This window comes from Nomascus leucogenys, chromosome 13 (genome assembly GCF_006542625.1).
Source record: "Nomascus leucogenys isolate Asia chromosome 13, Asia_NLE_v1, whole genome shotgun sequence".
NCBI classification, from domain to species: domain Eukaryota; kingdom Metazoa; phylum Chordata; class Mammalia; order Primates; family Hylobatidae; genus Nomascus; species Nomascus leucogenys.
In genome coordinates, this window is record NC_044393.1 from 31,490,868 (window position 1) to 31,513,000 (window position 22,133).

Here is a 22,133-nt window from a genome sequence, read left to right on the forward strand (position 1 = left end):
CTCATCCAGTTGGGCACCGAGACATCTTTCTACTAGTAGATTCCACCTTTTCCTAGCCAATAGTATGGCACACAGAAGGTCCTCAGTACATTTTCTAGAACAAATAAACCTGTAATTCCAGCACCTCATCTGTTAGAAAGGGAAGGAAATGAACCTTTCCCAGGTGCCCTTCAGCTGCTGAGCACAGGCAGAACTCTCATGCACTGTTTTAAATCTCAGCCCCCTTATCTGCCACGTGCAGACACAGAGGCACACGGGGTACACGCCTTGCTGAAATTCAGTGACCAGCAAAAAACTTGTAGCTTTTCCACAACCTCTCACCCTAGCACATAGGCAACTGACTGAAACCAAATTCTCGTAACAATCCCTAAGCGCTAATTTGGAAAACTGAGCAAACATGATCCCTGGTTCTGAACCTTCAGTGCTGAACTTTCCATTCTATGCAAAACCCTGGATCCCACCGTGAAGGAAACAGAAGGGCTGCTTTTCCCAAAGATACTTATTTGTGCTAATGTTTTTTCATCCTGTATGTATGGTTTAGGTTAAGCTTTAAGGAAAAATTGTAGGAATATGGCTGGGAACAAACGTGATCATGGATTTTAAAACAACTTTAGGGCATGTTAAAAGCATACATTTGACTGCTAAAATTGTGTGTGTGTGTGTATATATATACACACACACATATTTATGGCAGTTCTTATTAAAACCTTGATTTTTAAATAACGACATAAGAATCCTTTTTCTCACAGAAATTCTGTGCAGTAGCCAAATATATAAAATGGAGAAGGGCATGATTTTGGGGGCTGAGACTCACTGAGAGACAGAAGACGACGGCCCTTGACACCTCCCTTGACACTTTCCTTTTGCTGAGGGGCAGCAAATCCTCAGTTAATACCACGGAAATTCCTTCTCCTGCCTAAAATGATCACCACTGAGACTCCTCAAACTGTTAAGACTATTAGAAACCCACAACCTGGGATAACAGCTCCAGAACACGGACCCCGCTGGCCTGCTGGCCAGCCCCGCTGGCCAGCCCCGCAAACACTTACCTCCTTCCACAGGAAATACTGCAGTCCACCAGAGCACTGAGATTCCCAGGAGAAATTGCCTGAGGGCAGAAAAGTGCTACCTTATTCTAGTCTAGTTTCTTTAAATGGAGTTCCACACCACTGTTGTTAACAGTGGATAAAAGACTTCATCAAATGGGAATGTCCCCTCAGAAGAGTGAACTAAAATGTATTCAATGACAAAACAGGCAAACCTCCCTTTATGAAAAACAGGAAAACATGCATATGCTATTTTTCCAACTTAAAATGCACTAGGGAAGCTTAGTAGTTACATTTCTTTGCAAGAAGAATCTTTGCAAAATCCTATCTTCCCTTAATTGATCTTCTGTATAAACACAGATTTTATTAGGTTTATTCTCAGCCAGTGGTTCTTAAACAAAGGGCGCCAGCTGCCTAAGGAGCTGGTAAATCCTGACACAGTATGCAAAACTTTGTGAGGCCAGGTGTGCTGGCGGGAAGATCGCTTGAGGCCAGGAGTTCAACACTAGTCTGGGCAACAGTCTCTACAAAAAATTTTAATATTAGCTGGGTGTGGTGGCACGTGCCTGTAGCCTGAGCTACTTGGGAGGATGAGGTGGAAGGATCACTGGAGCTCAGGAGTTCGAGGTTACAGTGAGCTATGATCACGCCACTGCACTCCAGCATGAAGAGAGTGAGAGTCTGCAAAAAAAAAAACCCCAAAAAACTTTGTATGTGCATTCCATGGGGGGAGAGTTCCCAAAAAAAGGTTAAGACTCACCCATATCAGGTAACACAGCACTGACAACTGTTGTTCTCACAGGGCGTTCGTCTATGGCTTGCGGTAGAGATGTTCATTTTAGGCTTTCAAATTGACCAGAGACAAGAGGAAGCATGGGGGTGTTATCCAATTTTGGAGCAATCTCCAAAGTTCCACATCCTGCCCCTTCCATGGCTTCAAACACCACCCACACATGAGGGCAACACAGCCTGGGTCCCCTCCTCTCAGGGAGACAGGGCAGGCAGATGCTTTGGCCATCAAGACCCCTGATGGATGCAGGCGGCTCTATTTAGCGTGTACACATACGCACACACCCCTCTAACACAGTCTTACAGCAGGCTGGATAGCAAATAAATGACACCTTGCCAGGCCAGTACCATTCTTCTTGTATTCTGAAACATTATTTCCCTTGTCCTTTGGACCATAAGCAAAATAAGCCTTCCTGACCAAATATTCAGTCTAAACTCAGGACTACACTCAACCTTTGGTCAGGTCTGTGGCCTGAGACCAAAAGCCAGGGTCCAAAGTGACTTCACAGCCTGCATCACCCCTCAGCGCAGTGGGCACAAGGCCTACATCCTGACAGCTCCTTTCTGGAGCCAGAGTGAAGTAGGTGGCAGTAGCTGTATAAATTTCTACTGTAAGTTCATCTAAGAATTGTCTTGGCCTGCTGTGAACTAATAGTCATTATGTGCTAGGTGGCAGGCACTCACAACCTCAGGAAGTAGGAACTATTATACCCATTCACAGATGAGAGTTGGGGGCCTGGTTGAACAACATGGCCCAAGAACACAGAGCTGGCACGTCGCAGAGGCTGTACTCTAAGAACTCACTACACTATTCTGCCTCCCTGAGGAGAGGCAACAGGCATTGGAAGGTCCCGATCTGGGACCGTAATGCGTTCTGAGCTCATTCTGAGCTCCTGCAGACATAAGTGGGCAAACGGATTCTGTGACACAAGGACATATCACCACCACCAGGCAGTTGCTCAGACACCACAGGGCCTCTGAACCATCAATTCTCAAAACTGCATGTCGATCAAACGACAGCAATACAAAATGGCAGCTTGAACTCCCCAAAGGATATCCCACCACAAAGTTTTTCCTCCAACTCACAGGAAAAAATTAATGAATATATGTTTAAACTTCCATCATTTTGCGCTTTTGGCTTATTTATATACAAATAAAATTATTTCTGATAAGCACAAAGTCAATGTATTTACGTACTCTAGAGACGTCCAAGGACTTCTCAATCAAGAAGTCAATCCCTGAAGCACGTCATCTACTCAGGCTCACTCAACTAGCATCAGACACCCCACTCTGGGCCAGCACCTTCCTCTGCCACCAGAGGTGCTTGTGGTTAAGGTTTTCCAAGGTCAGAGCTAGTCACCCTCCCACAGAAGACCCCTAACCATTAGGAAGCCACTTGGCAACCTCAAGCTCAGTGAAGCTGTTTGGACGAGTTGCTGCAGAGGGATGTCACAGTTTGTGACTCGCACTCCCAAGGGGAAACATTCTCATTGCTCTCAGTAGATTGCTGACTGCAGTCTATGTGGTGAAGTCCGCCAAGTCATGAACAGCTAAAGACCAGTGAAGCTGCCAAGTCATCCCTTTTGGACTAACCTCCCAAAAGAAGAGCTCCAAGTATAAGAACAGTAGCTCCAGAGCCAAGGTGAGGAGAGCTGGCGTCTACCCCTTCCCTTCCAGCTCAGCACTCCAGCTGACCTTCCCACACCAGCAAGGCAGCCACAGATGACTGAGACCACAACTGCAGGTTGTACGGGTTTATTGTTCCAATACCACAAGAGACATACAGAAGCAGTGCTTTCTCTGGGCAGCCCCATGGACCAGATCAGTGTCAAACTGTACCCTTGAGTGTCCCCAAAGGTTCCAGCAGAGGGAAGAAGAGGACTGGACATGCTTGGGCCCCTGTTCCCGGTCTTTGGTAAACAGACGCTTAAGTTGACAACTTGGACTTGGCCAATACTGCATTCTAAATCACCACATCATTCCCAACTTGTCACTCATGCTTCAGATGACGAAAATGCCACATCAGATCAAATGAGAAAAAAACCTTTCAGATAAAATAAGACTTGAAGTCATACAAATTTGATACTTGACCTAAATTAAGCAAGAACCCTCAACTCTGTAATAAGTCGAAATACAAGATATAAGGCAGGAAACAAGGCAAGGGAAAAACACACACAGGGGCATCTACTTGCTGGAAACATGTTGGGAGAGAGGCAGGAGCAGGCATGGCTTTGTTTCTTCCCAAACCTGCCTGATGTCAAAAGTACGTCAAAAGGAGCCTCACAGTCCCAGGAGAGCATGGTCCCAGGTATTGCTGTGACAGGTGGTAACCCTGGAGCCAGATCTGGAAGGCCTTCCTGGGGGCTGCCCAGGGAATTCACCCATGAATCCAGAAGCACTTAACACTGGTGGTGGTGATTTGTCACATATGGCAGCGAGCAGCCATTAAGACTGTAGGAGGAGAGATGTGAAAAGCAAGATGCGTTTGCTCGGTGGCGTGTGGGCAGGCTGACTGTGGCTCTGCAGGCTGCAGCAGGTCCAGCCGGTGACCCGACAGGGCATCAGGCAACCTGGCAGGTCACAAGTCAATCATTTCACCCTCACGTTGAGCAGCACAGCACTCAGTGGCTCTGACAACAGGTGTAGAGAAGGAGATTACACCACTTTAATGCAATGATGCTGAAGATGTAAAATTAGGAAGAGACGTTCACGTTCTCTGTACAATACATCCATTTACAGAATCAGCCAGTACTGTGTACAACATATAAATACATGTTAAAACATTAGAGGTGCATAGAGCATACTTACAGAAGCCAAAAAGTTCACTTTATACATCCAAGAATAAAGAGTTAAAAATATAAAAATAAGAAACACACACCGCTTTGAAATGTAAAATGACTTTCACATACACAGGTGCGTGGAGATGCCCACTCCCATAGGGTCCAAAGTGACAGGGAGGATGTCAAGCAGAGGAATTCACCTGCAAACGTCTGGACGGCTGACTCACAAGGTCTACAGATGGCATTTTCATAGGAAAGACAACCCTATTCCCCAACCCCATTGTCCAAGCAGAGCTATTCAAGGTTCCAAATGATCCTGTGGGTTAGTGGATCACACTGAGACAGAAAAGTTCCAAATTTGCTTCAGCAACAGAACCAAGGTCAAACTTGCTCCGTCAACTGGCAAATGACTCAACTGTGACCCTAAGGTCAGCAGGTGCACCAGCCCCCTGGTGGGCAATGCCGGGAGTTACTTTAACCCTGTGCTGGCTTCTTTCCTGGCCATCAACTCCCCAAAGTAGCAGAAGAAAAGATGGCAGGGAGGGGGCAGTGGAAGACTGGCATTTCTACTTAGTTCAGGTAGGTTAACTCCCTTGGTGGAGAACGCAACCTTCTTGCTTCAGTTTCAAGTCCCTCTGGGAGTCAGGCAGTCCCCCCACCCCCCACAACCCCACTCCATGCCACATCAGGCTGTGTCTTGCAGGAGAGCTCAGGCTGGCTGGCCTTGGGCAGCCCAATGGGTTATACCCAGGAAACCCCTCCAGCAAGACCAGAAGGGTCGCCAAGTGACAGAGGGCTTTAGCAGTATAAATTTTGGGGGAAGGCAAGAGTGCTCCTGCCTAAAAAGAGTATTGTATCAATGATATTCTGTATACAGATTTAAGATCAATCATTATCAAAATACACACACTAAATATACAATGTTTCCCATGGCCATAATTTATTATCTCACCACAAGGCACAATACACAGAGCTTTGAGGGTCCAATACAGTCATCGTGACAGAACGCACCGCAGCCTTGGCACATGATCATGGCTTTCAGGCTGCACGCACACTGGAGCGAGATGCTTTCCACCGTGCTGCTGTCAGTGAACATTTGCAAGGAAAGGGATGCACTGTGGCTCGCACCAAAGTTTGCTTTGTGGCTCAGCTGCACCACACTTCCAGCAAGGCCTTTGGGAAAGGTGGGAGAGCTAGAGGAATAATTAAAGCTGGTGGAACTCAGTTGGAGTTTAGAAAGCTTCCCATAAAATGCCTGCTTGATGCTGAGTTGGGAGGGGAGAGAAGAAGGCTCCAGAGGCTCACTGAGCCCCTTTCCTGGCTCTCGGGGTAATTTCCAGAAGGGCAAGTCCATGACAAAGGGCATCCCTTGCAAGTGACCCATCAGTTCCAGAGGACTATGCCCAGTAGCTTTCCTGTTCTCGGCATTTGCCTTAAGAGGACCCCCCACAAAAGTCTTCTCATTCTTGACGCTGCCAACAGAGGCATGTGGCTTTGGAGCCCAGTCTTCCCTTGGAGTCTGTACCCCACCAGACATGGAGTTTGTGCTTGGTCCCAACTTCCCACTGGGAAAAACTGGAGGGATCTCAGCAGGCAGAGACATCGGGTCCGCAGGCCTGGGGCGCTGAAGGGTTGCAGCCACATTCCCAGAGCCAAAAAGCTTCTTCCCTTGGCCTGTAACATTGCTCTGATCACCCAGGGCCCGACCTGTCTGCTCTGGACCAAAGGAGATCACATTTGGAGATGAGAAACGAGGTGTTCTCGAGGTAGCAAGATCTCCTGGGCTCTTGCCTGGAGCAGCATTTGAATTACTGTCCTGTGACATGGCACAGACTTCCTTCTGATCTTCACAACTAAAGGAAGAGAACTGCTCTTTGGAATCCATTCCTTCCAGTTTCCTAGAGGATGTAATGGGATTTGTCACTGGATGGAGAGAGTCAAAACTTGGGACTGCCTTGGAATTCTTTTGGGGTGCTCCAGGAGCCTGGGTGGCCTCAATCCTGGCAAGACCAGTGCCTGTTTCACAGCTATCTGGTAGAAGAGGCTCCTTCAAAGCCCTTAAAGAACTGGGGCTGCTTCCACCAACCATGCCACTGTTTTTTCCAAGACCATGTAAAGATCCCATGCGCAGGGAGCCATGGCTCTGCTCTTTTGTAAGTGGTACTTGTGGGGATTCTGACATGCTGTCATTGTGGGCTGGTGGAAGAACTTTCTCTAGGGGCAAGTTACCTTGCAGCAACTGCATCACAAGTGGGTTAGTGGCCTCCACTGAGGACCCAGGCCTGGACAGGCACACGGCTCTTGGCTGGTACTCAGTATTGGCCAGCAGTAGGGAATCTGGGATCTTTTGGCGGACTGCACATACTCGAGACACCCAGCTCTGAGAAGCAACCATCCCATCTGTCCTTGTAACCAGACACAGGTCACCATTCACCTTGGACAGTGAGGCAGATTGGTTCCAACTGGGTTTCTCATCCTTGTCCACCGAAGATCCCTTTGTCACTGCAGCTTCACTAGTGTCAGCCTCACTGCTGTCCTCCGTGAGGTGACCTTCAAAGTCAGAGGCTGTATCTGTGGACTCACTGTGAGGACTCAGTGCTTCAGAGTCTCTGTTGATTTTCAGCTTTTCAATGTCCACCTGTTGACAGTAACTGCCAGTGCTGTCATTGCCTCCTCGAGATGGCACAGTCCAGAGTGAAGTAAGGCTGTCAGGAGGATCTAGACCCTCCTCGGCTGTCAAATCCCCAGGCAATGCAGGAGGGTTGGGAGCAGCTTTCTCCCACTCCTCTCCAACCTGGGGCTCAACAGATGGTACCTGTTCTCTGGATTCTGGTTCAGGCTGTTTCACTACCTCATCATTTGATGAGATGGGTATCCAATGCACAGAACTGTTAGAAACGAGAGCCTTGGTTTTCAAGTTTTCTTGTCTAGTATCACTTTCCCTCATAGGAGGGCATGAGCCACCAAGCCCTAATTCGTCATCAAATGGTCTGTTCTGCAGGCAATCAGTCGGTGAGGATTCAGGTGTGGAACTGGGGGTCACATTTACAGGATCCTTCATAGTGGGATGACTGTCAAGAGCTTGGCCAGTTCCTTTCTCTAATGTATCATCTCCCACTAGAGACGGAATAAGACCATTGTCTGCGAGAACGGTGGGTCCTCGCTCCTCATCATCACTTTCCCAGGAAGTGGTGCCAGACTCACATTCAGTTCTAACATCCGGATGCAACTGAGGCTGCTCCACTAATCTCTCAGCTACTGAGGTTTGGGAGGACAGTGGGGGCAAGGCCTGGCATGGCTGGTCCCCAGTGGGAGCAATGGGGAGTTGGGAGGCATCTCCTAGCCCATCTGTGAGTCCAACTGTAGCCCTCTGTAGTAGGCAGCTTTCCTCCTTTCTCAGAGAAGGCAGGTCCTCTCTCCTAGCTCTGGACATGGCAGTTCCGGCCTGGGTATGCTCCCCATTTAGAGGATAAGGCGGCAGTAGTTGTGTTCGCTGTAGATCTGACGTACACTTTCCATGGGTGCTCGGGCCTCCCCTGGGCTCAGGGTGGCCACAGGCCTCACCACCATCACCACTGCTGCCGCCTCTGCCACCTCCCTCATCGGTGGCCCCGCCGCCACCTCCACCCGGGCCACCCCCCCCTCCGATGGCAGTGGTGGCCGCCTCTCTATGGCAGTGGTGACCTCTTGCCCCTCGGACCTGCAGAGCACGGGCTTTAATGTCTGCGAGGGTCCTGGCGCCAGTCCAACCCCGGCAGGAGGACTCCGTGGTGGGGATGATCCGGGGGCATATCTGGTAAGTGGGCTGACCTTTAACCACCCAGGGTGGTTTGATACGTGAAAGTTGAATCTGCAAAAAAAGAATTAGAAAATAGTTTTAACTGACTGGGTGATCTGACCTAGGGACTGTAAAGCAAAACTAGGATTCTAGTAGCTTAAGGGTCATGACATACAGAATCAAATAATTTCCTTAAAACAATGAAATCATCATAGTAAAATGGCTGCCATAACACACCATTCAGAGAAGATTCTGCTCAAGGGCTGTTATATGCCACACTTCTAAATTTAATTTCTGGTGGGACTCTGTGAGTCACTACAGCAAAGAATCTAACACTATCTTAAAAAGATTTTAAAACCCCAAAGGATTTTGACCTCTCAAGATAACTTCAACAGAGTGAACAAAAAAGTGAGGAAGAAAAGAACCTATCTCACTAAACTTGAAGGCTGTCTCAAGCAAACCTCTCATAAAAAGCTCTACATTCCCACATAATTAACTTCAGGGCCCCAGAGTTAAGGGCTCTATAATCTCATGACTCTCAAAGAAAACCTGGCTCCAGGGCAGCCAGGAATCAAACAGTCTCCTACCCGGATGGGCGGGACTTTGGGCTCCTCTTTAGTGGGCTGTGGCTTTTCGGTGTGAACACTTTCAATTGTGTTACGAAAGGACTGACGATCTTCAAGCCGGGGCTTCTTTTCGGGAAAGGATGCAGAGGCCGCCTGCTCAAAGGATTTCCTCTTCTGATCCTTGGGTTCCTGATCCACAGTTTCCTGAGGCAGGCTAGGAATTCTGTCTGGAGATGCAGAGGCACGTGCCAAGTTGTCTGGCTCAGCCTGGATCCGAGAAGCCACAGACTCAACTGGGAATTTGGGACCCTCCAGGTCAGGTGCTGCAGAGGATGTGCCTGGCACATGGGGACTGCTCAGCCCTGCTGGGTCAGTCTTAGCCTCCCCATCCTTGTAGAGGGGAACATCTGAGGCCACAGATTTTGCATCCTTAGCAACCCCTGCTTGTTCTGGCTCCTGTTTTTTGTATAGATTCCTTCTGGCTCTGGTTCGGAGATCTGGCCGAGAGCGTTTCTTAAAATGCCCATCTCGCTGTCGGGTGGCTGGACCACGCTGTGTACGCACTGATTCTCCTGGGACACACAAGCCACTTTTGATTTCAGCCTCCTCCTGGCCCACGTTCTGCTGCAATGACTCTTCTTTGGTCAAACCCAGCCTGCAAATCAAAATCACAGCCATCAGTTTCAAGCCAGAGTGGACATGTCTGTTTTATTTCTATGAATAATATGGACCCAGAAACACAAGATATCTCAGAACAAAATAAATCTGCGTGGTGCACAGTCTAACCATAGAAAAACTTCTGTTAGCTTCACTATGAATGGCATTAAGATAAATCTCCACATTCTTGTCCAACACATAAGTATACACTATTTTGAGACCATCTACCTCTATCCCCTCAAAACCCCAGACCAGGACTCATAGCTCCAACTGCCTTACTTCTGTCCATAGTAGTCTTCAAAGAACTTTTCTTTCCATTGTTCCACCTTCTTTTCCTTCTCCATTTCCTGTCGTATCCTGACTTGCATCTCATGAGTAAATTCGCCTAGGGAGAAATAAACCTCTTCTAGTAAGTGCATTCGGGATAGTAATGTCTGTCTTATGGACAGCTGAATCTCCCAGTTTTAAAACAACCCGTCTCTTCTAAAGGCTCTCTCACATCATGCTCTTATAGGGACAGAGCTAACACGTCTACTATAAGGGAAATTCACTCTTCCTTAAAGTGAGACCAAGCAACTCCTTGATCGAAAAAGCAAAACAACAAAAGAACCATTCTTATTTCCTGTGTAGATAAAAAGTTAACATAGTAGGTAGGCCTGATTGTTTACTCTTAGAAAGGCCTACTTAAAAGAACAGCCCTTGGCTGACATCTGGGAACTTAGATTTCAGGAGGGTTCCCAACCACCCTAACTGATATGAGTTGTTCACTGTGCCTCAATTGTTTATGCAAACAATATGGCTTATGCTGAACACCTGCCTTCCTTTTGGGAATCTGGAATCTGGGTATGTGCCAAGCAGTGGCTTCCTACATGATCAGCCCTTGATAAAAACCCTGGGCACCAAGTCTTTAACAGGTTTCCCTAGTAGACATTTCATACATGTTGTCATAACTTGTTACTGGGGAATTAAATGTGTCCTGTGTGACACCACTGAGAGAGGACCTTGGAAGCCAACACATGGTTTCCCCTGGACCTCACCCCATGTGCCTCTCCATCTGCTGATTTTACTTTGTATTCTTCTGCTGTAATAAACCGCAGCCCTGTACATATAACTATATGCTGAGTCCTGCTAGCAAATCATCAAACCTAGGGGCATTCTTAGAGCCCTCTCAACACTTTCCCCACAAAATTAAATTAATAGACGCTAACAATCACTCCAAGTGACAATGCCTAAAAAGACAGAGCATGGTGGAGCTTGTCAACTCCACAGTGTACTTTCCTCCACCCTTCCAGACGATGCCATGATTACTGGAATAGGTGTTTATAGTTTTAATGATAAAAAGGAGATGATGAATGGGTATATACATACAATATAGTGAAAGTCTAAATCTAAACACCCCGTTATTTCTTCAGAGCTGTGTGGCATATTAATACCCACCACATTTATTAGTAATGAGGAAAGCCTGTCTTATACTAAATAACCCTTTGAGAAGAGCGAGCTTGGGTTTTAAATACCAGGAGACATGCAACACCACATGACAGGTGCATCACAAGCCGTCCGAGATGATCAAGTCTACATACCATCAGCCAGGCGCTCCCGCCAGCTCTGAGCCGCATGGGTAAAAAACTCGTTATTTAGTGCACTGCTGCTGAGACGCAACAGGCCATCTGTCCCCACCTAGAAGGATCAAGGGGGAAAAAATCCTAATAAATAAACTTAAAAGAGAACAGAAGCCCACCCAGAGAGAGGCAAAGGGGAGGCTGCCCATGTGCACCTGTCTGTCTACTTCAGGCAGGAGGAAGAGGAGCTGCTGCTGGAAGTGTGATGGTAAGGCATGGAAGGTCCGAGAGTTGATCAGGGCACGGAGGTTGGTGTTGACAAGAATGGACCCAGGTGTCTCAAAATCTATTTCTTCCCCTCTGTTGCGCTTCATTTGACCTATGATTTTTGAAGCAAGAAGAAGCAAGGTATGGATTTCAGCTTTTTAAAAGAAAAAAGCAAATACCTACTGATGGGAAAACTTTGGTGACAGCACCCAAGCTACCCAGAAGTTATCTGCACACAATCTGCTCAATTGTCCAGTCCATCCTAACCTGTATATTCTTTCCAGGTTTTGGGATTGCATCCCCTCACACAAAACTCTGTACCGTGCTGTGTCACAGCCTGAAAAGGACACTTCCCGCAGAAAATCAGGCAAGGAGCAGGTTCTGAGCTTCCCTCCAAAGCTGGAGAACAGGCTCCACAAAGCTCAACTGGAGAAATCATGGAAATTGTCTAAAAGTAAATCTAGTTAGTATACTATAGAAAAATCTGCAGAAGCCTTCTGTGAATGGGCTGGAGAGGGATGATCTCCATGCAGAAATGTACTAAGGACTGTTCAAAGCCAACTGAGATGCTAATACCTCTCACAGAAGCCTCAGCAAATGCTACTTTTATCTGAAAAACTCACTAGGACTAGAGACCTGTGAGACCTTAGATTGAGCACTGCTGATGAGCTGGAAAAGCAGCAAGACAGCAAACCTAGTTCTCACATGGGCAAAGGTTTACTCTAATTCTCAGAAGCAAAAGCTTGTCTTCTTAATGGTTTCATCTACAAAAAAAACCAGCATGTGGGTCATTAAGAATTAAATCCTGAAATAGCAAAGAGCATACTAATATTGCAAATAACTCTAATGGGGGTGGGGTGGGGTGAGGGGTGGGAGGTATAGATAATAGCACTACTGAATTTGTTTGCATACCCAAAATTCAACACATGCTTCCACTCGACATACTGACTAGGTTGTAAAAAAGGGAGTGTCTGATACAGACTACAGATGTTGGGAACAAATGTGGCAAGATGCTACCGAAGAGAGAAATGGGGTGTTGGAATTCTTCACTGAGAAGCTCAGAAGCAGTTTTCACTCACTCAAACACTTACTACGCAGTACAAGGCAGGCACAGACTAGGCCCACAGGGACATATAAGAAACAATTGTGGCATCATCTCTGCCTGAAAGGACTTCTCACAGTCTAGCAGAGAGCTACAAATGAAATAACCAAATTACAAAGTAAAAATAAACAAAAAATAGAGGGCCACCCAAGAAGTAAAAATAAACTGGTAAAGGAATTGGAATAGAAGACATCATCTTCTCACTAGGCCTGCAGGGGCCCCCTTTACAGGCAGAGAAATAAGTGCCAAGCCACTCACCTGTGGCTGGCTTCCGGAAGCCTCTCAGGAGCGGGGCAGGGTCCTGGGTGACCTCGGCCTGGCCATGAATAGCAGCGCTGCCCAGGGCCAGAGAGCCGCTGCTGCTGCTGGACGGGCTGCCGCTCTCGCCATCAGCGTGGCAGCCCGAGAACCCTGAAGGCACAGCATTCCACTGGTCAAAAGTATCACAAGCCGCGCCCATGGCTCTCAGACAAGGTCACTTCTCCCAACTCTCCCTGAGATGCTGCCAGCAATACTGGGATGCTTCCATCTCCCAGCCTTAGGCTGAGAGAAACCACCACTTCATGGTCTGGCTTTAAAATATCACCTTACAGGTGCCAAACCGCCATCTTTATTTGTATAGCACTACACCTTTTACAAAGCACTGGCACAATCAAATCCTCTGTTGGATCCTCACGACTGCCCTGGCAGACAAAGAGGAAGGCACACAGCAGAGCCCAGCACTAGAACCTATGGCAGGCCTCATCCACTGGCAGGGCTCTTGCCTGTGGCCCGACAGCTCTCCTGGTATCACACTATTAGGTCAGAAACTGCTGACAGAGGGAGGCCAGGTCCCCAGGACCTGAGGAAAAAGAATCACAACCATGAGTTTACACATACCTGATGCAGATTCCACGTGGGCCCCGTTTACCTTCAGAGGAGTCAGGACAACTCGAGGCAGCATCACCCCAGTCTTTTTCTTTTGTTTGTTCGCCTTCGTTCCCAGAGAGAACAAAAGAGAGCCCAAGTCAACTGCAGAGCCACAAAAGCATTCCCTGGCGACACTATCTCTACTCACTCTCTTCAACCAGATCTGTCAAATAATGCTGACAAGAGCACTGATTAATGTTACTGAGCTACGTGCTGGTCACTGTGCCAAGCATCATTCCAAGCTACAAAAATGTACTGTTATCCCCATTTTACAGGTAAGGAATTTTCCCAAAGTCTCAAGGCTAGTAAGTGCAGGGTTATCATTCAAACTGCTCACTCCCAATCTCCTGATCTCTCTACTCTGCACTAACCACACTTCTCCCTGAATGTTCACGTGTATATTACAAGAATGAACAGAATCAGGCTGGGCATGGTGACTCATGCCTGTAATCCCAGCACTTTGGGAGGCCGAGGCAGACAGATCACTTGAGGTCAGGAATTCGAGACTAGCCTGGCTGACATGGCAAAACCCCATCTCTACTAAAAATACAAATATTAGCCAGGCACGGTGGTATGTGCCTGTAATCCCAGCTACTCGGGAGGCTGAGGCAGGAGAATTGCTTGAACCCCAGAGGTAGAGGTTGCAGTAAGCAGACATCATGCCACTGCAATCCAGCCTGAGCGACAGGCACAACTCCATCTCAAAAAAAAAAAAAAAAAAAGAATGAACAAAATCACTCAGCCAAGGTAAAGAAAAAGAAAAAACTTACTCTGCTCAAACCTACTGTTCACTTTTCCTACGGCCCCCTGTTAAATGCTACTAACAGCTGGAGACCAGACTTCTATTCTTCACTCTCTGAACACGTTCACAGCTCACTACAGGAGAAGGAAGGATCTTGCCTTATACCTGTCATCATTCATCCTCCCGGGCTAGGCTCTACCTCTTCCTTACCTGTGAGGAAGCTCTGTAGCTGTCCCTGGGATTGGAAAGAGGTCGACTCTGAGATTCTGTAGAACAGGATGCGTTCGAAGATGTTTCATCAAGAGATACTGGAAGAGAGGAAAAATAAAGATTAGTCCCTAGTGCCTGCTGTGGCTCCCTCACCCATCTGGTAAAGGGTCCTTACCATCGTTCTCACCACTCACAGTGCTGGCTTCATTAGACCCACAGCTCTCCACATCAGCCGTGTCCTCTGGCTCCTCTCCCTCCACTGTAGCCGGATGGCGAGACCACTGCAGGGCATCCTTCTGTGATAGCAAGGTACAACTCAGGTGAACAAAACCCTACAAATTCTTAAAGCAAGGCAGTCATTCCTAAATGTGTATGCTTTTGAAAAAGAGGGATTTAGAATACTGACAAGTTCCTAACCCTTTCTAACTGACCTTTTTCTCAGCAAGTTCTTTTCATAAATATATCATTAAGAAAGTTAGGTACACTTTTGCATTCAAACATTCAGTAAACATTTATAGGGAGCCTCCTATAAGCTATATACCATGTTAGTTCTGGGGAGGGTGGAGGGCTAAGGAGCAGGAATCAGGGCCCTGCTCTCAAGGAGCTCAAATAAGTAGGGAGGTCAATTAAACTGATTACAATACAAAGTACAGTACATAGGTGAACACGGAGAGCTGTGGCAGCCCAGAAGAGGGGGCACCTAACTTCAATGAGTTGAACGCAAGACAGCATGGAGGTGAGTAACGATCAGGGAAGTAACACATCCAAAGGGATGTGTTGCTTAAGCTGGGTTTTAAAATAAATTAGCAACTAGACAGACAGGTTGGCAGCAGAGAGATTGTAGGAAGTTCTAGATAGTGGGATGAGCAAATGTGAAAGAATATTCCAAACTCAGGGAAACTAGGGCTGTGGGGAACTCAATATGCAGGATGCTAGAGAGGGCACGAGGGCAGATGGTAAGACCCATGTGGAGGGATCAAGAATTTGATTGTTCCGGAGTCACTGAAGGATATTAACTACAGGAATGATTTGAGTTTTTGGAATTTCATCTGGCAATCACGGGAAGCCTAGAGGCAGGAAGAAGAGGTAGACACTATGACAGATGTCCAACAAAAAATGCCAAAGATCTAAACCAAAGATTGTGGCCACAGAGCTAGAGTGTAGAGGAGAACTCCATCCCAAATTTCACCTCCTAAGAAAAGCTTCTTCCAATAGACTCACTATATGTAGACTCAGAATTAAACTCAACCCACTCCTAAGAAGAACTTAGGAGTTATCTCACACCTCAAAACTACAAAGAGTGTGGATGAGAATACTGGTAGTTGGAGACAGGAAGAAGATAAGTTGGGGCAGAGGAGGAGAATGTCTTCTTTGAATAAAAGTATGTGAAAAAGAGTTGATAAAGTCATGATTCTGCTAAACAGGCACCACGAATTTAAAACAGGTGCCCACAACAATCTAACTCATCAATTTCATGAGTCTCTTGATCCACTACATTGAAGTTTCATCAATTTATTTTCATTAGTTTTAGCCAAAATCATGTATCTTAAATTAATAAAAAACAGGCCAGGTGCAGTGGCTCACACCTGTAATCGCAGCACTTTTGGAGGCTGAAGCAGGTGGATCACGAGGTCAGGAGATTGAGACCATCCTGGCCAACGTGGTGAAACCCCATTTCTACTAAAATACAAAAAATTAGCCAGGTGTGGTGGCACGTGCCTGTAGTCCCAGCTACTCGGGAGACTAAGGCAGGGGAATCGCTTGAACCCGGGAGGTGGAAGATACAGTGAGCTGAGATTACGCCACTGCACTCCAGCCTGGTGACAGAGCAAGACTCCGTCTCAAAAAAAAAAAAAAAAAAAAGAAAGAAAGAAAAAAAACAGTTTTCTAGATCTTTACCTCTTTTCCTTACTGGCCATACATGGTCTTCAGAATCAAAAGCTAAATAATATTTTTAGTTATGCTTATTGACTGCCATGTTCTTGGTATAATACAACAAATTTAATCTCTCTTCTCTCATGGGCAAACTAAGATAAAATACTCCTTAATGAATTAAGAAAGTCTATTACACTGGCAAAGTTGACCCCAAATCTCCAGTTCTGACAAGAGTATAAGAAAATCATACAAACACTCCTGATGAAAGTAAAAATGGCATAAAAATGTTCACATGCTGCCAACGGAAAACTATTAGCCAAAACCTAAAAAATATGTATGTATCTTTTATCCCAATACAAGATTTACACAAGACATGAAAAATATTAATTCTTACAAAGGAGAAAACAAATCAATTAAACTACATTAAAATTACCTCCTATTCATCAAAAAACATTATTACCTACAGAGCTGAAAAAGGTACTTGCAACTTACATAACCAATAAAGAACTTCTATTTAGACTACATAAATCAGGCCGGGCATGGTGGCTTGCACCTGTAATCCCAGCACTTTGGGAGGCTGGGGCGGATGGATCACTTGAGGTCAGGAGTTCAAGACCAGCCTAGTCAACATGGTGAAACCCTGTCTCTACTAAAAATACAAAAATTAGCCGGGCGTGGGGGCGCACACCTGTAGTCCCAGCTATTTGGGAGGCTGAGGCAGGAGAATCACTTGAACGAAGGAGGCAGAGGTTAGTGAGCCAAGATTACACCACTGTCCTCCAGCCTGGGTGACAGAGCCAGACTCCTTCTCAGGGGTGGGGGGAGTGGGGGAACAAACATAAATCAATGGGCAAAAGGCAACTCAGAAGAAAAATAAAAGAAGTGAATTAGGCACTGCACAAGAGGATACTGAAGTAGCCAAAACATACAAAAGGGTATTTAATCTAACAATAAAGAAAATGCAAAATAATGCAAATTAAAACCACAATGAGATACTACCACATCCATCAGAATGGCTAAAATTAAAGTTTGACAATATCAAGTAGTGTTAGGAGTAGAACAAGTACGCTGAAAATGGATCCAAGCATTCGAGAATACAATTTGGCCTTATCTGGTACAGCTGAAGACACAAACATCCTCTGACCCAGCAACGTCCCTCCTAGGCTTGGATTCCCTAGAGAAGTACATGCACATCCACACAAATCACAACCCACACGTTCATGATGCAGCATTTGCAATCTGGATTATAAACAATCAAAGTGGCTGTCAAAGGCAGAATCAAATTGTAGTACATTCAACAAATGATTATACAGCAACAAAAAATGAATGAACTACAGCTACTAACGACATAGATGAATATTAAAAACAAAATAGTGAATGAAAGCCAGATACAAAATAATGCATAGCTGATGATTCCATTTGTGAAAAGTTCAAAATAAGCTCAACTAAAGTACAGCACTAGGAATGCAAAGACGGGTAGGTAATCTAAAGGAAAGCAAGAAAATAACTTTCATAAAGTCAGGACAGAAGTTACCTTCAGTGGGAAGAATGGGGCTGTGACTGGGAAGCAGCAGTAGGGGGTAGGGGAGGTGCTCCTGTCTGCTGGCCATATACGATGTCGTGATCTAAGTGGCAGTTACAGGATGTTCACTTTATAATAATTCATTAAGCTGAACATTTGTGTCCTAGGCATTCACTGTATTACATTCCCACAATTATAGAAGTTTAAAAACAAAAAAATTTAAGGTATTTCCTTCAAGGAACACTACCACAGATGACCATTTAAAAGAAAGCTGTGGAGCATTTAATGACAAGAGAAACGATGATACAACAAGCTAATTAGGCAGTTAAATTCATACAGTATGATTCTATCATTTTTAAAAAATGAAAATTTGAATGTGTTTGCATAGAAAAATGCAAGAGAAATTCTTGCTAAGCTGTTGGCCACCACCATCTCTAGGTGGCAGTTTTTTTGTTTGTTTTTTGAGACAGAGTCTCACTCTGTCACCCAGGATGGAGTGCAGCGGCATGATCTCGGCTCACTGCAACCTCCGCCTCCTGGCTTCAAGCGATTTTCCTGCCTCAGCCTCCTGAGCAGCTGGGATTACAGGCGGCTGCCACCACGCCCAGCTAATTTTTGTAGTTGTAGTAGATACGGGGTTTCACCATGTTGGCCAGGATGGTCTTGAACTCCCGACCTCAGGTGATCCACCACCTCGGCCTCTCAAAGTGCTGGGATTACAGGTGTGAGCCACCGTACCTAGCCTAGGTGGTAGAGTTTTATTAAGTGCTTTATATTCTTTTCAATTGTGGGTATTTTCTACTATTAACATGTATTGTTTTCTGTGATCAAGAAAATAACAATGAAAAAGAAAAATTAGGTGCTAAATGCTTTACCAAGAGCTAAATCAAAATTTCCTTCCTCTAGGTCCTAGAGTCTGGGGAAACCAAGTACTGTTTACAAATCTCATTAGTTAAACAAACAGGAATAGGGCCTGCTTGTCTGCAATTCAAACTACCCAGAAGTTTCTAACGCCATGCATTTTCAGTAAAAAAACAATGAGGAAAACAAAACTTTTAAGAGTAAGATTTACTATTCTAATACTGCATAATTTTTATTGTACAGACAGGGTCTTGGTCTGTTGCCCAGGCTGGTCTCAAAGTCCTGGGCTTGGCCGGGTGCAGTGGCTCAAGCCTGTAATTCCAGCATTTTGGAAGGCTGAGGCAGGCAGATCACTTGAGGTCAGGAGTTTGAGACCAGCCTGACCAACGTAATGAAACCCCGACTCTACTTAAATACAAAAATTAGTTGGGTGTGGTGCACATGCCTGTATTCCCAGCTACTCGGGAAGCTGTGGCAAGAGGATCACTTGAACCCAGGACGTGCAGGCTGCAGTGAGCCAAGATCGTGCCATTGCACTCCAGCCTGGGCAACAGGGTGAAACTCCATCTCAAATAAATAAATAAATAAATAAATAAATAAATAAATAAATAAAAATGCTGGGTATCGTGGCTCACACCTGTAATCCAGCACTTTGGGAGGCCGAGATGGGTGGACCACCTGAGGTTGGGCGTTCGAGACCAGCCTGGGCCAACATGATGAAACTCCCTCTCTACTAAATATACACACACAAAAAATTAGCTGGGCATGGTGGCACACACCTGTAATCCCAGCTACTTGGGAAGCTGAGGCACAAGAAACGCTTGAACCTGGGAGGTGGAGGTGGAGGTTGCAGTGAGCTGAGATCATGCCATTGCACTTCAACCAGGGCGACAGAGACTGTCTCAAAAAATTAAAAAAAAAAAAAAAAAATCAAACCCTGGACTCGAGCGATCCTCCCGCCTCAGCCTCCTAAAGTGCTAGGTTACAGGCCAATTCTACAATTAGCCACATCCAGCCAGTTCTGCATTTGTAAAAGATCATTAATCTTTCCATATAAACTCTGTAAGTTTGACATAATTGACTTTTCATACATTAACCCTGTATGTCTGACAAAAACGAAATGGGTTACTGAAAATAACAGGTGCCAGAAACATGCCCTAGGATTCAAGATTTTAACATTTTACAAGAATAATTTTCATCATGAAGCTTTTTAAAAAATTAATAATGGGTGATCTTTTACCGAATCCTACATATAAAAAATTCTATAGGCCGGGCACGGTGGCTCATGCCTGTAATCCCAGCACTTTGGGAGGCCAAGGCGGGTGGATCACAAGGTCAGGAGTTTGAGACCAGCCTGGCCAACATGGTGAAACCCTGTCTCTACTAAAAATACAAAAATTAGCCGGGCATGGTGGTACACGCTTGTAATCCCAGCTACTCGGGAGGCTGCGGCACAAGAATCACTTGAACCTGGGAGGCAGAGGTTGCAGTGAACCGAGATCACGCCACTGCACTCCAGCCTGGGAGACAGTGCAAGACTCTGTCTTAAAAAAAAAAAAAAATTTACCAATCCTTCACCACACACAGTTACCATGAGAGGGAGAGTGTGAGATGGGAAATGTGAAGACAGTTAAGATCTACTCTCAGCAAATTTCAAGACACTGGGATATTTGAACGTGAACTGCATACTAGATGGCAATGTTGCATTAATGTTAAATTTTCTAAGTGTGATAACTGTATTGTGCTTATGCAGGAGAATGCCCTTGGATCAATGTATACCTCCTCATACCCTTCCCCTATTTTTTTTAAATTAAAGTTTAATTTAAACACAGTAATATGCACAGATCTTAGGTGTACCATTTAATGAGTTCTAACAAATGCATATCAAGATATAGAACATTTCCAACACCCCCAAAAGTTTCCTTGTGCCCCTTCCTAATCAACCCCCATTTGAAACCAACCCTCTCGGCGGGCGCGGTGGCTCACACCTGTAATCCCAGCACTTTGGAAGGCTGAGGCGGGCAGATCACGAGGTCAGGAGATCGAGACCATCCTGGCTAACACGGTGAAACCCCCCTCTACTAAAAATACAAAAAAAAAAAAAAATTAGCCGGGCATGGTGGCAGGAGCCTGTAGTCCCAGCTACTCGGGAGGCTGAGGCAGGAGAATGGCATGAACCTGGGAGGCGGAGCTTGCAGTGAGCCGAGATCACGCCACTGCACTCTAGCCTGGGTGACAGAGCGAGACTCTGTCTCAAAAAAATAAATAAATAAATAAATAAATAAATAAATAAATAAAACCACCCCTCTCACCCCACTAAGGCAATCATTGTTCTGGCTTCTATCTCCATAACGTACTTTTGCCTGTTCTTGGTCTTCATGTAAATGGACTCATACATATATATTCTTTTGTATCTGGCTTCTTTCACTCAGCCTGTTTATGCTATTCATCTACGTTGTTGCATGCATCAGTAGTTCATTATTTGTTATTTCAGAGTAATATTCTCATATACAACCATTTGTATATTCTCTCTTGATGGACATTTGGGTTATTTCCAGGTTTTAGCTATTATGAATAAAGCTATTATGAACATTCTTGTAAACTTCTTGTAGATGTTTTCATTTCTCCTGAATAACTATCTAGGAGTAGAATTGCCGAGTCATAAGATGGATGAAAGCTAACTTTATTAAAAAAAAAATAATTATACTCCCAACAGCACTTGATGAGTTCCAGTTGATCCAAATCCTCACCATTATTTGAAGCTGGCAGTCTTATTTTAGCCATTCTAGTGGGAGTATAATGGTACCTCATTGTGGTTTTAATTTTAATTCAGAGTGCTAGAATTCAATGATTTTCATTTTAATTTGCCTAATGTCTAAAGATGTTGAGCACTTTTTTTTTATTTAAAAATTTTTTTTTTTTAAATTTTACTTTAAGTTCTGGGCTACATGTGCAGAACGTGCAGGTTTGTTACGTAAGTATACATGTGCCATGGTGGTTTGCTGCACCTATTAACCCATCATCTAGGTTTTAAGCCCCGCATGCATTAGGTATTTGTCCTGATGCTCTCCCTCCCCTTTGCCCCCACCCCCCAGCAGGCCCCGGTGTGTGATGCTTTCCTCCCTGTGTCCATGGGTTCTTACTGTTCACTCCCATTTATGAGTGAGAACATGGGGTGTTTGGTTTTCTGTTCCTGTGTTAGTTTGCTGAGGATGATGGTTTCCAGCTTCATCCATGTCCCTGCAAAGGGCATGAACTCATTCTTTTTATGGCTGCATGAGCACTTTTTAATGTGCTTATTGGCCATATTCATATCTTCCTCTTTAAGTATCTGTTCAAGTCTTTCACCTATTTTTTTTTTGAGTTGTCTTTTAAAAACTGTAGTTGTAGGGATTCTTTATTCTGAACCTTTTTAATACTGATGATGAGTATGTATTCCTTTTACAAATATATTTTGAACATTTTTATAT

At 45.3% G+C, this 22,133-nt stretch overlaps 1 protein-coding gene across 4 annotated transcripts in view; it reads right to left on the reverse strand.

Annotated features, from left to right (window-relative positions):
* Positions 1–3,574: 3,574 nt before the first annotated feature.
* Positions 3,575–22,133, reverse strand: part of ASXL1 (ASXL transcriptional regulator 1) — an 81,939-nt gene continuing 63,380 nt past the window's right edge. For 2 of the 4 annotated variants that reach the window (XM_030826787.1, XM_030826788.1), the window contains 9 exons: positions 14,581–14,701; positions 14,406–14,503; positions 13,424–13,517; positions 12,803–12,955; positions 11,391–11,554; positions 11,197–11,293; positions 9,896–10,001; positions 8,981–9,614; positions 3,575–8,465 (listed from right to left, as the gene is read on the reverse strand). In XM_030826787.1, the coding sequence (XP_030682647.1) occupies positions 5,559–8,465; positions 8,981–9,614; positions 9,896–10,001; positions 11,197–11,293; positions 11,391–11,554; positions 12,803–12,955; positions 13,424–13,517; positions 14,406–14,503; positions 14,581–14,701 (4,374 nt within the window). In that variant the 3' untranslated portion in view covers positions 3,575–5,558. The remainder of the gene's footprint in view (positions 8,466–8,980; positions 9,615–9,895; positions 10,002–11,196; positions 11,294–11,390; positions 11,555–12,802; positions 12,956–13,423; positions 13,518–14,405; positions 14,504–14,580; positions 14,702–22,133) is intronic. The other 2 variants (XM_030826789.1, XM_030826790.1) reach the window with 2 other exon arrangements.